Source organism: Rhineura floridana, chromosome 17 (assembly GCF_030035675.1).
Source record: "Rhineura floridana isolate rRhiFlo1 chromosome 17, rRhiFlo1.hap2, whole genome shotgun sequence".
Taxonomy (NCBI): Eukaryota; Metazoa; Chordata; class Lepidosauria; order Squamata; family Rhineuridae; genus Rhineura; species Rhineura floridana.
The window spans coordinates 17,009,591-17,032,809 of record NC_084496.1 but is presented as its reverse complement, the minus strand read 5'-3'; the positions used below and the strand labels follow the sequence as shown (position 1 = coordinate 17,032,809).

General features: G+C 43.3%; 1 protein-coding gene across 3 annotated transcripts in view; it reads right to left on the bottom strand.

Annotated features, from left to right (window-relative positions):
- The window catches only part of TRRAP (transformation/transcription domain associated protein), a 321,632-nt gene that overhangs the window by 139,077 nt on the left and 159,336 nt on the right, over positions 1-23,219 (bottom strand). For all 3 annotated transcript variants that reach the window (XM_061599260.1, XM_061599263.1, XM_061599262.1), the window contains exons 50-52: positions 12,817-12,996; positions 7,980-8,126; positions 5,634-5,753 (exon numbers count right to left, since the gene is read on the bottom strand). In XM_061599260.1, coding sequence (XP_061455244.1) covers positions 5,634-5,753; positions 7,980-8,126; positions 12,817-12,996 — 447 coding nt within the window. The remainder of the gene's footprint in view (positions 1-5,633; positions 5,754-7,979; positions 8,127-12,816; positions 12,997-23,219) is intronic.

Genomic DNA, 23,219 nt, shown 5'->3' with positions numbered 1-23,219 from the left:
CTGTATTACCCAGTTTACCAGCATAACCGAAGAGTATGGTGAAAAGAAAGATCTGACCCAGTCTAATCAAATGGAAGCTGATGAGGAGATGGATAAAGAACTATTTGCTGGGAATATAAAAAATGTAGAGCCAAATGAACTCTGGCTTTTTGAAATGACGACGATTTTGAAGCGGATTTTAATGTTTCTAGCAGAAACTAATCAGCTTTTAACAACCTTAATGGAAGCATTTATAAAAACAGACCTAAACCATGGAGAGAAAGTTACAAGCCCCCCTCTAACACTGGTCATAAAACAGAATGTTCAACCCAAATGTCCTGTGAGAAAATAAGAGAGCTACAATTAAGAGGAAGAGACTGTGTGCTACCCCGATGGCCAAGAAGAGTAAAAATATTAAAAACTTAAAAAGACACTGCAGATGTAATATGAATTTTAAAAAGCTGTTTAAACTACTTGAGCTTCTACTGGAACAGCCCAAAAAGACAAAACCGAAAAGAGCTCCTCAGAAAGAACCAAAACAGCCTATTAGTGGAAAACCTGCACAACCTCTTCTGGAAATCTCTCCCTTGCGTCTATATCCCAAGAATATACTACAAAACCAGCAATTGGACCTACAAGATCCGTGGTCAATAAGGATTCAAGACTCTAAACCTCCTGCCAGACGGATAAGAAATATGGAATGGTCTCTTGTTCTGAATCGTTCTAAACTAGCTATACTTAATTATCCAAAACCAGCTGGATGCACTACACAAGAGGAGCGCAGGACGCATCTTCAAAATCTTTTGGAGAATATCATTCCAAATAGGGTTGTTGTGGATGATATATCTCATATAGACTACCTATTCTATAACTACATTAATGCACGTGCCATTGTATCGTTTATAGACCCAGGTAAAGCAACGCATTTGTTTAAATATAAAGACCTATTTCTGTTGCAGGGTCTTACTATAGTAAGAGTTTTTGAGAATATAGCGCCGCCATTTCGGATAGCCCCGCCTCTCAAAGCTGGAATACCCAAGCACTCTCTAAATTCTGGGTATAACTTGGATAATAACCTTATTGATCTGAACTCGGAACTAACGTCAGCCCAATTTCGGTTACCAAGCGCTTCGGCTCGACCGAACCTGGAAATGGTGGAATCTACTGAGCTGCCCACTGTGGCATCGGAAACAAAGGAGGATCAGGACCAGTTTGTTGAAGAGGAACAGAAACTCCTTAACAGATTTTCTACTCTACCTATGGAAATACAAGCAGACATCTTTGCAAGAATATATAAAAGCTAATAGCTACTTTAGAAAGAATGTCGACGACTGGTAGGATTGGAGACGAAGCAAACGCCCAATCTTATGACTATAAATCTCCTACGGCAAATTATGTGGATGGGCCCATCCCTTCGGGGAATCCACTCTTAGAACAGCCTGCTGTCAAAAATAACGTTGGCCCAATTCGAACTGAAGCAGAAATTAACCTACTGGTTCCGTCCTTGATACGAAGTTCTCCATCAATGAAGCTGCCCTCAAATGTTGTCATTAGTGATGCTTCCAAAATTACTACTGCTATGTGGACAGCTATGAGATGGCTTGCTCCTCATGAAGAGGGCTCCCCGCCAAAACCTCCCAAGTCTATGAGTCACCCAACTAGACAGCTGATCCCAATAACTTCCAACGTTAGTAGAAATGATCCACTACTAGATAAAATTGAATGCTGGCAAGACTCCGACCTGCCACTTTCTACAGCCTCATGTCAGGATGCTGTATCATTGCATCAAACCATTCTTCCCTGACACGATCTTAAGCAAATGTGCTCGCGTGTCCAGATTTTATCTTGGAATATTGCTGGGTGGAGAAACAAAATATCTGATCCATCATTTGTAAATTTTCTTAAAACCTTTGATATTATTTTCCTCCAAGAGACGTGGCTTAGAGGAGATTTAGGCTTAAATGGTTTCTTTGCCCACTGCTTAGAGGCTGTACCTAGTAATAAAGGAGGTAGATGCAAGGGTGGCCTATGTACGCTTATATCTACTAAAATTTATGCGTCCATAATCAAATTGAATCCCCTTAAGGAGCTTGCAACTTCCTTAATTATTAAATTTTCATGGTCAACTCTTCTTCTTGTCAATGTGTATCTCCCTCCGGCTCAAACAAAAAAATCAGCCAAAGCCAATATTGAAAAGCTTGGTAAATACTTACTTAGTCTGTCAGTACAACATCCTGAAGCATTGGTAATTATAGCGGGGGACTTTAATGCTAGAGTTGGCCCGGATGATATAACCCTCTATTCTAGATTCCATATGGTACCTCCTTTGGGGAATACTCTTGCATCCATTCCAAATAGATGCTCGAGAGACAAGGGTATCAATTATGCGGGTTTCTGTCTTATGCAACTTTTAACTAAAATGAACTTAATACTGGTGAATGGTCGGGTGAATGGAGATTATACTGGAGCATTTACCTATCATGCAAGCAGGGGAGGCTCGACAATTGACTTTTTTATTATATCCCAGGGCCTGTTCCGGGCGGTATCACTGTGTTCGGTTGAGAGCCGACCGGAAAGTGATCATTTCCCTATAACTCTCTTTCTGAAATGTGGTAACCAACAAATCTACGCGGATCTAGAGCCAACTATAGATGCGGATTTGGAAATACGCCCATCACGTATTAAATGGCTCCCCAAAACAGAGAAAAAATTAAGAGACACACTAAATGCCAGCCAGTGCAAATCTCTTCGAGAACTCTTGCTTAATGCAACTTCAGTCACAGCTGCGTTCCAGGCCTTTCAGCAACTTTTTGTTGTTTTACAAAATACACTGCTCCCTACTCACAGCCACAAATTATTGAATTTGGTTTCGAAATCAAAGCCTTGGTTCGATTCTGATTGTGTAGAGAAGAAAAAATATTTAATAACAGCTTATAAGAACTATAAAACCAATAATTCGTATGCCTCACTTTTAGAATATCTAGAATTAAAGAAATGTTTTAAACATCTTATAGCCCGGAAAAAGAAACTTGCCCTGAGGGATAACTGGCAACATTTGATCAATGCATCGAAATCAAAGGATTCATCTCTGTTTTGGAAACTGGTTGTCCAGGGATGGCCAACTGATTACTCCAATGTAGATTGCCACATTCCAGCTATTACCTGGGAGAACTATTTTGCTAAACTCTATATGCGAAATCAGAACTCTGCCCTCGCGCCCAAACTGACTAGGTCTGACCTACCGGCCTGGTCACCAGTTTCCGCAAAGGAAATTATTTCTCTTATAGCTAAATTAAAATCTAATAAAGCCCCAGGTGCAGATAATATACTGGCAGAAGTTTTCAAAGCAAATCCTGATTGGTGGGCCCCGATATTAGCAGTGCTATTTACTATGATAGATCAGTCAACTTTAATTCCACCGGATTGGGGCCTTGCAATAATAGTTCCCATACATAAAAAAGGCCCTAGAGATAATCCATCTAATTATAGGCCGATCAGTCTACTTACCATTATTAGTAAGCTTTATGCCATCCATCTCTATGACAAACTAAAAGAATGGGTCGATCAGGACAATAATATAGCAGAGGAACAAGCTGGCTTTAGAGCGGGGCATTCTACGTCAGACCATATTTTTGTTCTACAGCATCTAGCCAATAAGTATACTGCCTATTCAGGAGGCTCCTTATATGTATCCTTTATAGACTTTAGGACGGCCTTTGACTCTATATCTAGGGAACGGCTATGGGAGAAATTAGAGGCCACTAATATTGATAAGAGATTACTATGTTTAATACGTGGCCTATATGCTAATACCTGTCTACGTGTCAGGTGTAATAAGGCAGATCATCTAACAAGACCTATATTTACTTATAAGGGGGTAAAACAGGGATGCATACTAGCCCCCCTTCTTTTCAATCTATATATCAACTCGCTAGTAGGCAGTCTGCACAGGGTGCATTCACATTCACCAAGTCTGAATGAGAAGTTTGTACCCATTCTTATGTATGCGGACGATATAGCCCTGCTATCACGGTCAAGTGTTGGCATGAGACGTCTTCTGGCAGCACTTGCAAATTATTGCAATGCTGAGTCTCCGTCAATTAACTATGACAAAACAAAAGTCTTGGTATTTTCCAACAAAAAGCCTAAACATCTATGGTGGATTCAGAAGCACCCAATTGACCAAGTAGACGTTTTTAAATACCTGGGAGTGATATTTCATTCTAAGGGATCCTGGGGCCCACATTTAAAAGCTGCTATATCCAACGCCCAAAGAACCATGAGAGCTCTTCTCTCCTTTTATTATAATAGGGGCGGTCAATACCTTCCTGCAGCAATTAAGGTATTTGTTATGAAGATCATACCTCAGCTATTGTATGGGGCTCAAGCCAGTACCAATGAGAATTATTCTCCCCTTGAAGCAGTACAAAATAGCTTTCTTAGAGCTGTGCTGGCTGCCCCTCGATGTATCCCCAGTAATATTCTCCGGTTAGAGGTAGGGCTCCCTACTATTGAATCACGTGTTTGGTCATATAGAATTAATTCCTGGCTGAAGATGATATTCACCCCCGTGGGTCTGACACCACTCACACTCTCGGATGCCTTCCAATCTAAGTGGAAGAAGATGATCAATGCTAAAATATTAAGTTTAGGATTTTCCCTGCCAATGATTATTAGTTTGGGTTATATAAAAGCTAAAGAAGTCATAGCACAACAGATACGAGATGTAGATCTCCAGGGTCATCTGCTGCTGATCACCAAGCGCAGATATAATCAAAGGCCATTTGTAATGGCTCCTTATCTGAACACTTTAACCTTACTCAGATTTAGAAGAGCCTTTACATGGGCTAGGTTTAATATTCTCCCATCGGCTCTACTGGAAGGGCGTTATAAAAAAATACCTTATAAAAATAGATTATGCCCGTGTGGTAATGAAGAAGTAGAAACGATTGGACATGTACTACTCTTCTGTCCTTTTTACCGAGATCTTAGACTTCACCTGATTTCTCCCATTCTGCAAGATCTCCCTGGTAGGTCTGAAACTTTTTATGTAGATTATCTTCTATCTGAGCATTCCCCATCGGTAACAGCTAAGGTTGCCAGCTTTTGTTCTGCTGCTATTCTGTGTAGAAGATTTCTGATAACCACGAGGTAGAGACATTTGTAGCTTAATTTTTAACTGAAATTTTTAATCGATCAACTGCTTTTTTTTTAGAATTTTAGAGTTTTAGATGTTTATTGTATTTTGCTATTGTTACTGCTGTGTATTAATCTGTATGTGTTTTGGCCTATGACCGTAATAAATATATTTGATTTGATTTGCATGAATAGTTTAAAAACCAGAGAGAGCACTTTTGTCTTCAGAAGCTAGTGGTTTATATGAAAATTTAAGCAGATTTAACAGTTGATTAAAATACAATTGATCAACTATTAATTGATTTCTCTTATATATTTATTCCCAAGCAAGTCTGAACTTCTCCCTTTCCCCAGCGGTATTCATTTCCCTGATGTTTTATATGTCTTCTTTCAACAGTTGTAACATATAGCATGAGAGGCAACAGCAACAACGAAAAGAATTTAAATATGTTTCAGAAGTTTACCATCTCTGCTCAAAATGTGCTTGTGCTTTGTTTAAAAAAAAGAATGACACTCACGTGTTGCTGTCGATCAGATAGGATTTTCCACAATCTGGAGAATAGCTGGATCCACGTCTTTTCAGCTAAGGGCGTGGAAATATGGCACAGCTGTACAAAGGCACTTAGAAGTGCTCCAGTCTTGAAATAAAATCAAACTAGTTAGACATATTGATGATGACGGAGTTTTCCTACCCCCCCCCAAAGAGCCATGAAACACATAAAGACCAGCAACCCACAGCTTATGCAGCCTTATCATATGCAGCAGCACAACTGGGGAATAGCTGCAGTAATACTATGAGAAACATTGCTGTGTAATCCTATATATGCTTATTAATTAATTTTTAAAAATTATATCCTGCCTTTCCTAAAAATAGCCTAAAGCAGCTAGCAACATATAGTTAAAACAGAACTAACATTCAATTAAACATACTAATAAAATTAAAAACAGCAAAATAAAAAAAACCATATTCAATAAAAACAGATTCCATTAAAGCAGATTAAAAAAAAACAAACAAGCAAACAGTACAAGCACATTTATCCAAATGCCATTCTAAAAAACAAAGGATTCCATCTCAGGAGGCTATTAGAGAAGGAATGAAACAAAGCTTCCTCAAGAGGGAGTTCCAGAGCCTAGATCTAACTAGCTTCCTGGAAGGCCTTCTTTCGAGTCCCAACAAAATAAACTGCTATGGACCTCCACAAATAACAGTAGCAAGACAGGCAGGTCCAGGTGAGAGAAGAGAGTCCCTTCAGATAATCTGGTCCCAAACTGTCAGTGAATTTAAAGATTACCACCAGCACTTTGAATTGGGCTCAGGAAACACACACACACACAGAAGCCTGCGCAGCTGCTTTAACAGGAGAGCTACATGCTCCCAACAGGTGGATCCTGTTAAGTAAACCCAGATGCTTCATTCCGTACCAGTTGAAGTTTCTGGACTGATTTGAGTATTTATATATTGCTCTCTCACAAACCATGAGGGCAGTGTATAACAACATAAAACATTTACAAACAATACACAATAATCATTAAAATGACTGGCTACTATAAAAAAAGTAAACCTACACAAAAAAAGCACCTTTTCAAAGGTATTTGCATGGAAAACACACTGGACTACTGCAAATATGTAGCTATGACATTTGTTACTGTCATCAGATCTGCAGTACCCAGAAACAGGTGTAGCTGGTACATCAGCCTCAGATGGACAGTCCCACTGCCTTGAATAGCATCATTCCCAGGTAAATGTACGGCTGCAACCATAGAAATCAAACTACGTTCCTTACCATTTTTAAATTGTGTACTGCCTTCAAGTCGATTTCGACTTATGGCGACCCTATGAATAGGGTTTTCATGAGGCTGAGAGGCAGTGACTAGCCCAAGGTCACCCACTGAGCTTCATGGCTGTGTGGGGATTCGAACCCTGCTCTCCCAGGTCATAGTCCAACACCTTAACCACTACACCACACTGGCTCTCCATTTTTAAAACCAACCAACAAATTAAAATGGAAAAAGTAGGGAGCTAGAAACCCCATTGAAAAAGTTTAGCAAAAGAAACGAATGCTCAGTACCAGGAATTTCATATAAAATGCAACTATAAAATTGCCTTTTCATAATTGTTGTTGTTATGTGCCTTCATTACGACTTATGGAGACCCTATGAATCAGTGACCTCCAACAGCATCTGTCATGAACCACCCTGTTCAGGTCTTGGTCAGTTCAGGTCTGTGGCTTCCTTTATGGAATCAATCCATCTCTTGTTTGGACTCCCTTCTGTTTCACCCAGCATTATTGTCTTTTCTAGTGAATCATGTCTTCTCATGATGTGTCTAAAGTATGATAACCTCAGTTTTATCATTTTAGCTTCTAGTGACAGTTCTGGTTTAATTTGTTCTAACACCCAATTTTTGGTCTTTTTCGCAGTCCATGCTATGCGCGAAAGAAAATAATGCCTCTTTGGTTAAATTCCCATAACTACTCACATTAACTCTACATAAGTCTACACAAGTTTTAGTTCCTTTCTATTAAGTTTTAGTTCCCCTCTATTCAGAAATGGTTAGGCCTCATCTTGAGTACTGCGTCCAAACTGGAACAGGTTCTGAGGAGGGCAACAAGGATGGTGGCATTCAAGAGGCAGCTGGGCAGGCACCTGTCGGATTTGCTTTAATTTGGATTCCTGCATTGAGTAGGGAGTTGGACTCAATGGCCTTATAGGCCCCTTCCAACTCTACGTTTCTACAGTCCTGCCTTCACCAATGGGCTTCAGTACAGTTACCTCTACAAGGACAGGGATATTAATAGCATGTACATTTTAAAAAGGTGTTTGAACACTCATATAAAAGGTCGGGAAAGTCTCAGCAGACTCACCTTTACTTCTCGAAGAGAGTCAAGAAATTTATCATGACGGTTCGTCAACATGTGCAACTGGTTGCCAATGTCCTTTTCAGAAAGCTCTTTGGTTTTTGGTGTGCTACTCTGATCACCTGGAGCCAGCTCAATGTCTATTTCCACATCCTGGGGAAAAAAAGAGGCTTGTAATTATGAAGGGACACTACAGAACACAAAATGTACAGATCTCCACACATGCAAAAGAATGCATGACTATAGATTTGTGTTGGTTGAGCAGTAGCCAGCAGTGCTGTGTGGCAAATCCCACTTGAAGCAGAGGAAAATTTCAAGATAGTCAACTGTGTTTGCATGAAACTTTAAATCATGGTTTAGAGCATGGTTTCGGTAGCTAACCTGTGGCCCTCCAGATGCTATTGGACAACTCCCCATCATCCCTGCCCATTGGCTCTGTTGGCTGGGGCTGATGGGTGTTAGAATCCAACTCCTTCTGGACAGCCACAGGTTACCCACCCCTGGTTTAGAGTTGCATGGATGAGCTGCAAAACGCATGCAAAACTCAGCCAGTTTGTGTCTTTTGCTCATCAAAGGCTGGGGTGGCAGGATTTAAAAAAAGGTAAAGGTGTCCCTGCACTTGTAGTGCGAGTCATTTCCGACTCTGAGGGTGACGCCTTGCGACGTTTACTAGGTAGACCGTATATATGGGGTGGGATTGCCAGTTCCTTCCCCGGCCTTTCTTTACCCCCCAGCATATGCAGGGTACTCATTTTACCGACCACGGATAGATGGAAGGCTGAGTGGACCTCGACCCCTTTTACCGGAGATTCAACTTCCTCCTTCCGTTGGGTGAGCAGAGCTTCGGCTGCACTGGCTGCATGCAAGACATTTTTGCCAAACATAGTTTTTGGGTTCCCAGCCAATGTTCTCAAATTATTATTAACCTCAAACTTTAGCTCAGGGAGGGCTACAAACTGGAATAGCTAAAATACTGAAAAACAGTATCATTTATCCAAGTCTTTGGAAAAAGCTTGCACGGCACAAGAGAATGGAACATTGGGAACTTACCAGGAATAGACTTTTTCTAGCAGAAACTGTGAGCCAGTCTACTGTGGATTAATGTGCTCCCAGTCGCCCAGCCAGAAAACCATGAGACCAATTTTTGTCCCTTCCTCCACTCTTCCTCTCTCTCTCTTCAGTTTACTTCCATGTGTGAGCCTAGCAGTTAGCTCCTCTTGCAGAAACAACAATTGTATGGAATCGTGTAAAACACAAGAAACAAGGGCAACTAGAGAATAGAAACAAAGAAACACCCTATCTAACCTGCACCATACCTCTAAGAACTATAATGGAACGAAGTAGATTGTGGTGAGAATGCAGGGTGTGGCCTTTGGCTAGCTTGCAGCTTCTGCTAGAAAAAGCCCATTCATGGTAAGTTCCCAATGTTCCATTTTCCTAGCAGAATGCAAGCCAGCCTACAGTGGGATATGCCAGAGCATGCTTAGGTTGTTATACTGAATAGCTGCTTAATACAAATAGCCGCTTGATACACGCTGTAGCACTAGACTCCCAGAGGCTGCTTTTGCAGAAGTTTACAGGTCCATCTTGTAGTGACATAAAAGTGGATGCAGATGTCCATATTGCTGCTCTGCAAATGTCTGTAATGATGGCAATTTTAGCCAGTACAACTGCAGAGGCTGCTGCTCTAGTTGAATGAGCTGTATTATATCTAGGAGGCCTGGATTACTGAGATTCATAACCAATAGCAGCAGTCATGGGGGCTCTAGCCTTCTGAACCAAGGACCTTCTGACAGTGTATTTAAAACCCACTAGTCTCATGTTGTCTCTCTTCAAGTACTGATAAACAGCTGGAGCTGGACCCCTATCTGGTGATGCCTGGTGTCAGAACTGTCCTCTGTTCTGTCTAGGCTGAGCTGGCCCCGAACACTGGATGTTGAAACCTGCTGGTCTAGTAAACTTTGTTCTACACTGGTCTGGAGGACTTGAAGTCTCTGAAATGAAAGCCTGCCACGCTGGTGATGAAAAGTATAAGATTTTTTTTAATACTCTCTTATCTTTTTTGAAACTTCAAGGTATAGCCTTCTTTTTATCCTTATTCTCAACCAGAATCTCTTTCAATGGTTGCCCCCCCCCAATGGCTTTCTTGAAGAGTGCTGAGGTTAAATTGGCTCTGGAAGCTAGATCTACTGTCAAGTGAGACAACCAGAGAGCTCTGTGGCTATCATGTTTTTGGAAATGGATGTAAGTGTGCCCAAGGAAACATCCACATTCAGTTTTAAACCTCTGGTAATTTTGGTTAGCAATTTGAACAGTTTATGAGCATCTAGTTCTAGATCTTGCACAATTTCTTTCATCCACATAAGGTAACATTGGCTCTATACGCCATGCTGGCTGCTTCAAAATTCCTCTTAAGTGCAGCCTTTGCCTTCTTTTCCTCTAGTGTCTTAAGTGCGGCATTATCTTATTTTGGCAGATCTCTAGAAACCATATTAATAACTGAATTATCCATGAGAAGAATATTCATATTTGTATAAGTATCATCTAACTTGTAGTGTGTGACTGCATAGCTAGAGGATCTCTTACTGGTAAGAGTGTGTGTGGGGGCTGCCTACTCTGTTAAAGTTCCTTATAAACTGCTGGTAAAGACACTGTCTTTTGAGCCACCTTAATAGTAGGCATAAACACTCCCTCCACCCCTGAGGTGGCTCAATTAGATTAGCTGAGGAGGGTTTAAGTCCCAAAACTGAGGCAGCTTTAATAATTAATGGATCGTAATCGGCATCCTACAGCAATCTGTTAACATTCATCTCCTCAAGTTCAGACATAGAGCTCCATTGCCCTTCTTAGATTCTACCCTTGCATCCTGGCTGGTCTTGGGAATAGGTGCTATGGGCAAGGATGGTACATGGGCTATGCAGTGGGATCTACTGGTTGCACAGGTAAACCCTTAGTGTGTTCAGTCCCTTTAAATTAAACCTCTAGGATATGGGAAATCATAACTGGATAATTCAGAAGAATGTGGAGTTGGAGGGTTTTTCTTACTTTATTCTTACTTGCTCTTTTAGTCTTCCTTTTCTGATGAGAAGGGACAGCATCAGACTGGGAGGAATCAGATGAGAAAGAAGAACACATGTGCTTCATCCTGGATTTAGCCTTTCTACTTGGGCTATTTCTCTCATAATTTCAGAGCTGATTTCACTCTCATTTCTTTCAGAGCTGATTCGACTGTCTCAATCAGTTCCTGGATATTTGTAAGAGCTCCGTTATGGAATGATCTGTTTGACAAGGTGCGCCTGGCGCCAACTCTGTTATCTGTTCGGTGTCAGGTCAAGACTTTCCTCTTCTCCCAGGCATTTTAACATGTGTTTTATACTGGTTAATTTTTTTAATTGTGTTTTAAATTGTTTTTATAAGATCTGTTTTAAATTTTATTTGTTTTAATGTTTTTAGTTACTGTAAACCGCCCAGAGAGCTTTGGCTATGGGGCAGTATACAAGTATAAATAAATAAATAAATAAATAAATAAATAAGTAAGTAAGTAAGTAATAAGAGGTGCTGGTGCAGGCTGTGCTTGTTGTCTAGCCATTAATGGGTTAACAACTGGTTCCTTAGGCATTGCTAACTTTGGGCAGGAAACTGAGCTAGCAACTGACTTCAATGGATCCTGCAAAAGGGCTCTATCATGCTCACCAAGGTTGTACTGGGATGACATCTGGTGGTCACTTGGTACACTCCACTCCAAATCTGAGAGTGTAAAATAGTGCACCTCTGTATACTTCGGAATGTGACCCACAATGGGTTTGCTTCTCCAAGTAAATTCTCAGTCTCCTGCAGCATTTGCCTTGAAATATTGCTTTCAGCAGTTATATTCAGCACACTGGACGCCTCCTCCCTGAGTGTGACTACTTTCTCTACAACTACTGCTTCTCGAGTGCTTTTTTGGTTCACTGTGGAAGACTTGCACTTCACTAATGATGCTGTTTGTTCCTTCTCCATTTGCAGGCAAGTTGCTGCAGAGGTAGAAGGAATGGTCTTGCTCATTGGAGCCATGAAAAGAGACAGAGAAAATATTGGTAAGTTTGAAAGAAGGGAAAACAGGGAACAAAATGACTTTGGGGGTGGGGGTATGGATATATGACAGGGGAATTCACAAGGAAGAGAACAGATGAAAAAGCCTCACAAACAAGAAAAAATAGGGCTGAGCACAAGCTGTAAGAAATGAAGGATCAAGAGCAGCATCTGAGCAGGGTGAAGCAGGAAACTAAAACTGAAGAGGAAGGAGGAGAGGAGGAACAAAAATTAGTGACATGGTTTCTTGCCTGGGTAGCGGACAAACACATTACCCATTGTAGGCTGGCTCACATTCTGCTAGGAAAAAGACTGAAATATTTTGACATTTTATTTTGGGAAAGCCCATAGCTTTGCAAGCAGTAGATCCCAAGTTCAGTCATCGGCATTTCCAGTTAAAGGGATCTCAAGTATTGTGGCTTGGAAAAAGTAACTGCCAGAGACCTTGGAGAGCAGTCAGAGTAGGCAGGAAGGGGCAATATTACAGGGTTGATGGGGCTATGAGCAAAAGGAAGGACCATGTCTTCAGGGGAGAAGCATTCGCCTAGAGGGTAAAAGATCTGATTTGCACGCATAAGGTCCCAGGTTCAATCTTCAACTAAAATGATTCTATCATCAGGGCTCAGAAAGCTTCCTGCCTCAGAGAGTGGCCGCCAGTCAGAGCAGATAATACTGAGCAAAAATATAGACTCAGAATAAGGCAGATTCATATGTCAGGGCAAATTTTAGAACGCAAGCAAAATAGCATACTGCAATACAAAAAACAAGATACCTCTTCCTTAGATTCACTGTTCTCTCTTTCACGAGGCTCTTGCTTGACGTGGGTGACCATGGCAAATGCTGCTCGGTCGTGACTGTCTGCCAGGTTGATAACATTCGTGATGGATGGGAGCATGGCACCTTGGCAGCTGGTCCCAATTGTAGTGTTTCTTTCACATACAGCCAATAGGAGCTAAACATGTTTTAACAATGGTTGTGAATGATTTGCTTTTAAGAATGGCATACATAAGAAGTTATGCATTTTATTAACACCTGTAGTGCCCTTACGCAAAGCTCTTCTAACAACATAACAGCAGCCTGCTGGATCAGGCCAGCAGCTCATTTGGGCCAGCTTCCTGTTCTCAGTGGCCAACCAGAGGCCTATGAGAAGCCCACAAGAAGGACATGACCACAAGAGCACTCTCACCTTCTATGATTTCCAGAAACTGGTATTCAGAAGCACCTCTGATTGCTGAGGTAGAACATGTCCACCAGGGTGAGGAGCCACTGATAGCCTTATCCTCCGCATATTTGTCTAAACCTCTTTTAAAGCTATCCAAGTTGGTGGCCATCACTGTCTGCTCTGGGAGCAAATTCCATAGTTTAACCATGCTCTCATGGCCAAGGTTTCTGGGAGTAGGCAACAGGCTCCCTCTCGTTCCCTCTCACCCAAATTCTCACTTTCCTTCCTTTGTTGGCTTTAATCAGTGTGATATTGGCAATATTTCCCATCTTACCCAAGGTTTGCAGATCCTGGCTAAAAAACTAATCTGGCTCTGCATCTTCCTTGGACACTCTGTGCCAGTCTAGATATTACACACATCATGTGGACCTACTTCCTAATTTCCATCCTTTTATATTTTAGTTTAGGGAAGATTCAGGACAAACAAAAAACACTTCACACAGTGCACAGTTAAACTATGGAAGTCACTCTCACTTAGGGTTGCCAGGTTCTTGGCCTGAGACTGATCCTGTATCTTTAGGAGAAGAGAAAGTCAGCCAAGTGTAGGTGTTCTTGCAACTCTGTAATGGGAAAAACCACAAGGTGGAATTCTCCCTTCCCCCTGCACCACTTTTAAAGATACAGAAGACCTCTTGGTTGCCAGGCCTGGCCTCTAAGAGGTCTCCTATATCTTTAAAAGTTGTGGAGGGGGGAGAGAGATGTTGTAATAACCACCAACTTGGATTGTTTTAAAAGACTATTAGACAAATTCATGGGGAAAAAGTAGAGTATAACAGTTAAATAAAACAATAGCAGGTAACACTGCACCCAAAATATATCTGAGGGCTCAAAAACAGGATTAAAAAGCAAAGTTTAAAGTGCCCTCATGAACGAAAACAGTGAGGGCACAATATGAATCTCCAGGGAAAAGAGGGGAGAAAGCAGAGGGATGGTCTTAGCCAGCTCTAAAGGAGAGGGGGGGAGAAGAGGGGAGCCCTTAGCCAGGTGTAAAGGGGAGGGGACCCTTAGCCAGGTGTAAAAGGAAGGGGGGAAAGAAGAGGGGGACCCTTAGCCAGGTGTAAAAGGAAGGGGGGAAAGAAGAGGGGGACCCTTAGCCAGGTGTAAAAGGAAAGGGGGAAAGAAGAGGGGGGCCCTTAGCCAGGTGTAAAAGGAAAGGGGGAAAGAAGAGGGGGGCCCTTAGCCAGGTGTAAAAGGAAAGGGGGAAAGGGAGCCCTTAGCCAGCTCTAACGGGCACAGAGAAAGGGGAGGGGTGGGCTTAGCCAGCTCTAAAGGGAAGTGGGAAGGGCTTAGCCAGCTCTAAAGGGAAGTGGGCTTAGCCAGCTCTAAAGGGAAGTGGGGGGTTTAGCCAGCTCTAAAGGAGAGGGGGGAAAGAGGGGGGCCTTAGCCAGGTGTACAGGGGAAGGGGAAAAGAAAAGAGCCCTTAGCTAGCTCTAACAGGCGGGGGGGAGTGGAGGGGTGGCCTTAGTCAGCTCTAAAGGAGAGGGGGAAAGAGTAGGGGTGACCTTAGCTAGCTCCAAAAGAGAGGTGGGAGGTGGATGGGGGCCCTTAGCCAGCTCTAAAGGGAAGTGGGGAGGGCTTAGCTAGCTCTAAGGGGAAGTGGGGGGGGCTTAGCTAGCTCTAAGGGGCAGGGGGGAAAGCGGGGGGGGGGGGTTAGCCAAGTTTAAATCCCACATACTAACTCATTAGAACTGTAGTGGAGACGTTTTTTGCTCCTACCTTGTGGGTGAACATTGACAGGTGTCAATCATGTGACATCACAGTTATGTCATGTGACTGACATTGGAATTACCCCACCCACCTGTTAAATTTGGCCCATAGTGTGGGAGGAAAAAAGTTTCCCCACCCCTGGTTTAATCAGTTTGTCGGGGGGCACTGGTGCGGTCTATGGGTACAGGGATCAGTGAGAGATTGGGGGGGTTGTAGGTGGGGCTGGTGTGCAACATGAGCAGGGGCAGAGCCCCTAGTCATGCTATAAATAATACAATACAACAACAACACCCACATGCAGCCACAGGAAGCTCTGGCATCATATCAATAACAGACAACATCTCAGTTGATCAAATGCCTGGGGGAAAAGGTAATACCCGTTGCTGAAAGTATTTTAGTGAAGGCGCCAGGCAGATCTCACTGGGGAGTGTATTCCACAGATGGGGAGCCACAATGGAAAGGCCCTCTGCTCTGTCACCACCCTCTGACCCTCCCTCAGAGGGGTACCTGGAGAAGGGCCTCAGAAGATGATCTAAGGGTACGGATAGATTCATATTGGGAGAATGCTTTTGAAATCCTCCTTTCAACTGTGTCAGGAGGAGGAATACAGAATCCCAAGGCTCCTTCATATAATGCCAAACCAGGGGCGGGGAACCTTCAGCCTGCAGACCAAACTTGGTGTACCAGGCCTTCCCATTTGGTCTGCAAGGCCATTTGCGGAAAACCACACAAATCCACCTGCCCTACACCACACATCACAAGTTTAAAGTGGGCTCCCAATTGTTTCTTTGCTGGAGCAAGGCACACTGATTGCTCAAGGAGGGGAAAGTGGCTTCCATTAAATGGAAACTGCTTCTCCCACCCCAGGCTGCTGCTTAAACCTCTGATTTCAGAGGTTTAAAGGAGCTGCACAGGGTGGCTTGCAAAGCCCTTTGGAAGCCACTTCATGGGGAGGAAAATGCAGTTTCCATTTAATGGAAGCCACTTCCCCCTCATTGCACAATCGATTTCCCCCTTGAACAAGGCACGAAGCAGCTTCCAAAGAGCTTTCAAATAGCCCAGTGTTGTGCTTTGAAATCCCAGCAACTGGGGCTTCAAAGGGAAGCATCACCTGACATCACTATGACATCAGGTGACAGAAACGTAGCCATCCCCACCCACTTGTCAAGTTTGGCCCACCAAGGGGTAGGGATATAAGAATCTGGCCCATCAGCCAGAAAAGGTTCCTCACCCCTGTGCTAAATCATAGATTAGTGCTGTATCTGAAAAAGACCATTATGTGATTGTCAGAATTCACATGAAAAATTCTACTATACAAACCTCTTGTATTATTGTTGCCTTAAGGGATATTTAGGACAATTTTATTACTTGTTTTAAAAGGTGTTATTAGATTATACGCTGCCCTGGAGGAAGGACAGAATGATTAAATAAACAAACAACATTGCTAGGATGTCTAGACTAGATCTCTCTTTGACCTGAGATGCAACTATACTTCATTTAAAAAAAATTGATCTATCATCAGCTGGAAAGAAAGGCTCAAAAATTGAATTATTTTGCATGTCTGGCTATTCCCTACCCCCACTTCTGTGGTTATGAGCACTAATTACTGGGAGGGGGTGGGGGTAGCTTGCTACATAAAAGTAATTGCTTTCAATTTGGTGCACTTGTTTGGTGTTTAAGTAATTGTTTAGTATTCACACAGAAAGCATTTAGGTTCTTGTTAGTTTTGAGCTTTCGCCTTATTAACTTGATTTATCATTCACTGCTCAACACAGATGCATACATTACAGTGAATATATGAAAGGTGGAGGTTTTCAACAATCGCAGGAGAACAAGGATGATCTAACATGCATCTAGTTAATGTCAAATATTCTGGAATTACACTCATGAATAATGAAAATGACTAGCAGGTGGCTACCCACTTTAATTTGACATTCATAGGTGCACCATGATTGTCAACACATCAATGTTTGCTGAAATATGTACAGCACTCCACCAGTTCAGTTCATGAAAAGGATGAAACAAATGGGTCCTGCAACCCAGTATTGTACTTGTGTTCTATTGTATTCTCTATAAGAAACTAAGAAAAGCCTGGTGCATCAGGCCTAGTGACTCAACAAGTCCAGCATCTTTGTTTTCACACTGGCCAACCAGGTACCTCAATGGGAATGCCACAATTGGGACTTGAGCACAACAGTATTCTCTCCTCCTGACGTTTCCAGCCACTGGTATTCAGAAGCATACTGCCTCTGACAGTTGAGTGAGAACATACTCATCAGGGTTAGTAGCGACTGATAGCCTTATTAGTACAGGGGTTAAGAGAAGGAACCTTGCACTTGGTAATAAAAGCAAGCTGTTTGGTATGGTTCATCTTTAGACCTCCCTGAATAATGTTAGAAATGGCACCACCACCACCCCCGGGGCAGTACCCCTTGTTAATATTTTACGATACTGAGAACTCAGACTTTTGCTTTTCCCCTGTAACTTTGCTTCTGTTTGAGATACAAGAATGATTCTGGTCTCAAAATTTAACATTTTAAATGCCAGTTGTGAGAAAAATAGTGGCATGCCCACATGCTCAGCCACTAATGAGAATTTACGGGATCCCTACCTCTCTGGGCTGATTTCTCAAAACATGTGAATACTAATGTAAAATTGGGATATTTTGCTCTGCCAAGAGGAGAATGGTGGGCAAGTTCAATTGTTACCTGACCACCAGTGCAAAATAATGCCGATTGCATCTGCTTTATTCTTCGTAGAACTTGTTCAAACTGATAGTTTCTATTACACCCTTAGAACACTCTCATTGCCTCTTTTTCACAAACTTGTCATATCGCTGCTTTCCATCTACCTCAATTTCCTGGACCACTTTCACAACATCAGCATCTGCCACCTGCTTTGTGTGTATGTTGTACAGATTGATGCTTTCCCCAAAAACTAATTTTCTTGCCTCTCCAGAAAAGACTCAAACTATTTTATGTCTTTTTTATTAGACCCTGGGCTGATTTGTTGTCCTGTTGATGCTTGAATGCCACAGGATGTGGATCAGCTGATACAAACGTCTGAACCATGACACACAGTTGTGGAATGGGCAGGATCCATTTTTCAAAGGATTTAGAATTCTCAGTGAGACCAACTATGCCCCCATCTCATTTTATGAGACCATTAACCTGTTAATTATTATTATTATTAGCAGTAGTATTTATTAGATTTATATCCTGCCCTTCCTCCCAGTACGAGCCCAGGGTGGCAAAGCAAAGCACTAAAACACTCTAAAACATAATAAAAACAGACTTTAAAATATATTAAAACAAATCATTTTTTTAAAAAACTTTAAAAACATATTTTTAAAAAAAGCTTTAAAAATGTATTAAAAAACAATTCCAACACAGATGCATACTGGGATCAGGTTTCTACTTGTTGAAAGAGGAAGGTTTTCAGTAGGCACTGAAAAGGTAATAGAGATGGTGCCTGCCTAATATTTAAGGGGAGGGAATTCCAAAGGATAGGTGCCACTTTACTAAAGGTTCGCTTCCTATGTTGTGCAGAATGGACCTCCAATAAGATGGTATCTGCAGGAGGCCCTCAACTGCAGTGCACAGTGATCAACTAGGTATATAAGGGGTAAGACAGTCTTTCAGGTATACTGGTCCCAAGCTGTATAGGGCTTTGTACACCAAAACCAGCACCTTGAATGTAGTCCGGTAGCTAATAGGTAGCCAGTGCAATTCCTTAAGCAACAGGGGACATATTGGTGATGCCATGCCACAGTGAGCAGTCTCGCTGCCACGTTTTGCACCACCACCAGCTTCCGGACCAACCCCAAGAGCAGCCCAATATAGAGCGCATTACAGTAATCCAGCTTGGAGGTTAGCAGTACATGGACAACAGTGGTCAAGCTATCCCGGTCCAGAAACAGCCACAGTCGTCTTACCAGCTGAAGCTAGTAAAAGGTACTTCTAGCCATTGAGGTGATCTGGGCCTCTAGCAAGAATATGGATCAGCACCCTCACACTGCAGACCTGCTCTTTCAGAGGGAGTACGACCCCATCTAAAGCAGGCAACTGACCAATTATCCAAACTCGGGAACCACAACGCACAGCGCCTGTATCTTGCCAGGATTCAGACTCAGTTTATTGGCCCTCATCCAGCCCACCACCAAGTCCTGCCAGTGGTCCAGAGCTTGCACAGCCTCTCCCAAATCAGATGTTATACAGAAATAGAGCTAGGTTTCATCAGCGTATTGCTGACACCTCACCCCAAATCTCCCGATTACCACTCCCAAGGGCTTCATATAGATGTTAAACAGCACTGGGGACACGATGGTGCCCTGCGGCACTGCACAGTACAACTGCCAGGGGGTCAAAAGACAATCACCCAATGCTATTCTCTTAAGACGACCTTGGAGATAGCATTGGAACCACTGTAAAACAGTGCCTCCGATACCTATCTCACCAAAAGGATACCATGGTCAATGGTATCAAAAGCTGCCCAGAGATCAAGTAAGAATAACAGAGTTGCACTCCTCCATCCTTGCCAATTCAGTCCCATAACCAGGCCTGTACCCAGACTGGAATGGGTCAAGATAATCTGTTTCATCCAAGAGTACTTGCAATTACTGCACCACAATCCCCTTGATTACGTTTCCTAGAAAGGGGCTATTTGCGACCAGGTGGTAATTGTCACAAACCAATGGGTGGGCTTTTTCAAGAGTGGTTGAATCACCTCTTCCTTCAGGGCAGTTGGAACCACTCCCTCCCACAATGACACATTCACCATACCCTGGATCCACTCAGCCAAACCCCTTTGGCAAGCTTTAACAAGCCAAGAAGGGCAAGAATCGAGAGGACGCATTGCTGGCTGCATCATTCTAAGCACCTTGTCCACATCATCAGGCCGCATCAACTGAAAATGATCCCAAGAAGTTGCAGCAGACATTGAACTGGATGCCTCACTGAGGACTACAGTAGATGTAGATGGGGCATCAAGATCGCTACGGATGTGAGCAACTTTACCGTCAAAGTGCCTTGCAAACAATTCACAGTGGGCCTCCAAAGGGTCTAAAACTCCATTTCGTGGAGTTGATGTCAACAGACCTCTGACAATACAGAAATGCTCCACTGGACGGCTACTTGATTATGTGATGGTAGTAGAGAAGTAGGCCTTCTTCGCCGCTCACACAGCCACACAGTAGGCACGGTTATGATGTTTTACTCGTGCTTGATCAGCCTCACAGCACATCTTTTGCCACTTGTGCTCTAGCTGTTGTCCAGCCTGTTTCATTGCCCTTAACTCACTGGTGTACCAAGGTGCAAACCAGGCTCCACAATGCTGGAAAGGGTGCTTAGGGGCAACTGTGTCAGCAGCCTGATGTGCCTTGCTGTTCCACAGTGGGGCAAGGGCTTCATCAGGGTTACCTGCTCTATCTACTGGGAACTCCCCCAGGGCATTCAGGAATCCAGTGGATTCCATTTGGGGCGGACCACCTTAATCTGTCCACCAACCCTGCAGGGGAGGATTGGAGCCATAAGTCTAAACATCAACAGGAAGTGGTCTGACCATGACAATGATATCCACCCCCCATCTCCAGACCACCCCTTCCTCCATCTGGAGAAAAAACCAAGTCAAGGGTATGCCCTGCCCTCTGTGTCGGACCAGTGACAACTTGAGACTGCCCCATGGTCATCATGGAGGCCATGAAGTCCTGAGCTGGAACACTAGAGGAACCCTCAGAATGGACAGTGAAATCACTGACGACTATTGTTCTGGGCTCCCCCAATACCACAGCCGAGATGGCCTCCACCTACTCAGTCAGATAAGCTGCCGGGCAGCAAGGTGGATGGCACACTAGCAGCAACCCTACTTTACTGTCTCCTTGGCCTGACATCAGGTGTAGGCACTCACAGCCAGCTCCAAACAGAGTGGTTTCCTGGTGACAGAGATGGAACTTCTGTAGATCACAGCAACTCTCCCCCCCCCGGTCCCTGGAACCTGTGCTGGTGTTGCATCGAGTATCCAGGTGGGCAAAGCTGGGTCAGATCAACTCCTCCCAGCTTACCCACACAGGTCTCGGTAATGCACACCAAATCAGCACCTTCATCCACGATCAGATCATGGATGAGAGTGGTCAATCTGGCATTAAACAACAGCACACATAGACCACTGAGCACAGCAGATGAGCAACGAGGAACCCATCCATGAGATGAATGGGAGAGAGGAACAAGGCGTAGATAGCCTTGCCCTTGTCTTCTATGGTAGTTCACCCACTGCCTCATGGCTATACCTCTACTCATGATCACTGAAATTGGAGTGGCATCATCCATGTTCCTCCTTACTAAGACTCCTCTTAAAACACCTGATATGGACACAACAAGAGCCCACCAACAAAACCTACATCAACCAGTTATCTCAGTAGCCTCTGAGAGAAGTGGGAACCGTCAGACCCACTCAATAACTTTCACACAGGGCACATCTACCCCCCCATCTCACCCCCAGGGAGGGCCAGCCTTCTGCCAGTTGCAGACTCTCACTCTGAAGGCATCTGGTGACTTTCTTCTTTCGTTCTGTTCACTGCACAGGTTCTCACCCTGTGCAGGAACTACACATGTGCCATACACCCTCCCCACTAACCAATCTCCTCTAGATTGTTTTTTTTAAAAATAGAAGAGAATAGTGCCCTTGCCCTTGGGACTCCCCAAGGGGCAACACTCTTTTGTGTTTCCCCTTCGGTGGTGACCCTGCCGGTGGCAGACTGGCCACCCAAGGGCAGCTGGGCTTTTATGCCTCTAACCCAGCCATGAGCTGATGCAAGAGGCTGCAAGATTGACTGTAGCCTCTCTCTGGAGTCAAGGTCAGGCAGAGGTCTCAGTCCCTGCAGCACTTACCTTTGACCTCAGCTGTCTCAAGTGACAGCAACCCAGAAGAGCGAGCAAACAAGCACCCAAATGTTCAGGTACTCACTCGCAGGGCATGTCTTCTCCAGTCCCCCAGTGCTGCAGCTGTTCCCCAGCTTGATTTAAAGCAATACTAGAGAGTGATGTTCCAGTTTTCCTTGATACCAATGTGGCTGAGTTAAACTGAGCTGCAATATCAGGATGCTTCTCTTCCAAGTTCACCATGCTCCTAACATGAATTGAGAACCAGCGCACGTAGTGGGTTTGATCTAGGGCAAAGGACCATAGCAGCAATCTGCTCATCACCACTAGCTATTTCTCAAAATTTGCTTGACGAATGGCACAAATTGCAGAACTATGAGCTCCATCTGCGCCACTAAGCTCCAGAATTGATGCTGATAGCGTCTACACCTTTCTTTATCCCATTCTTCAAAAGTAAGGTGACATGGATCATCACAACCTTCTCTGCAGGCCTCATATACCTTCTTTTTCAGGGAATGCACAGCAGAGATAGTAATGATGAGCATATCTCATGCATGTGATGTGCGATGCTTTGATGATAGCCTCTGCCTTGACCTGTGTCGTGACTTCAACATCCACCTACTCACTATCATCAAGTCCGTGGCCAATTGCTCTAAGGCCAGCCATTTTTGTATGTAGTCAACCAATCATCATAACAGAATGATCTTCACCATGGGTCTCTGGTCTCCACAATTGTATCTGTTTGCTGATAGCAAAAACAGGTTGATCAAGAACAATAAATGGCACCTGCCTGGGATTCAGGTGATTGACTGCATATTTTACTATGTTTATTGAATGAAAATTCAGAGCCATGGAGTGGACTGCTTTGAGAATATCAGCATCATATCTAACTTGGTGAGCAGTCACTGATGCAGTGGACTCTGTGATGGATGATGCACAGCCCAGGGTTTGCATTCATTAACACCCTTAAGCCACTCCTGCTCCTCAGTGAAGAAGTTGGGATTCAGTTTCCCTCTCATCTTCATAGGCTGGATCCTACATGATGCAAATAGCCATACCATGCAATGCACCTTTTGCTGCTGCTAAAAAGGAATGTAGTCAATGCTGTCTGCTGATGTGAAAACTTCATTTCTGAGTGATTCTGACACACAACATGTTCTGACACACATTTTCTCTGTGATAGTTTCGCAAATTTGTTTGGTACTGTTGTCATTGATCATATGACACAATGACATTAAAAATTTAAGACAGAATCATTCTTGTATCTTAAATAGAAGAAAAGTTACCAGAGGAAAAGAGACATTTAGTCTTACCATGCAACGGCCTTCTCTGTGCATGTCAAAAGATGATCTCAGGTGGGTAGCTAGCTCC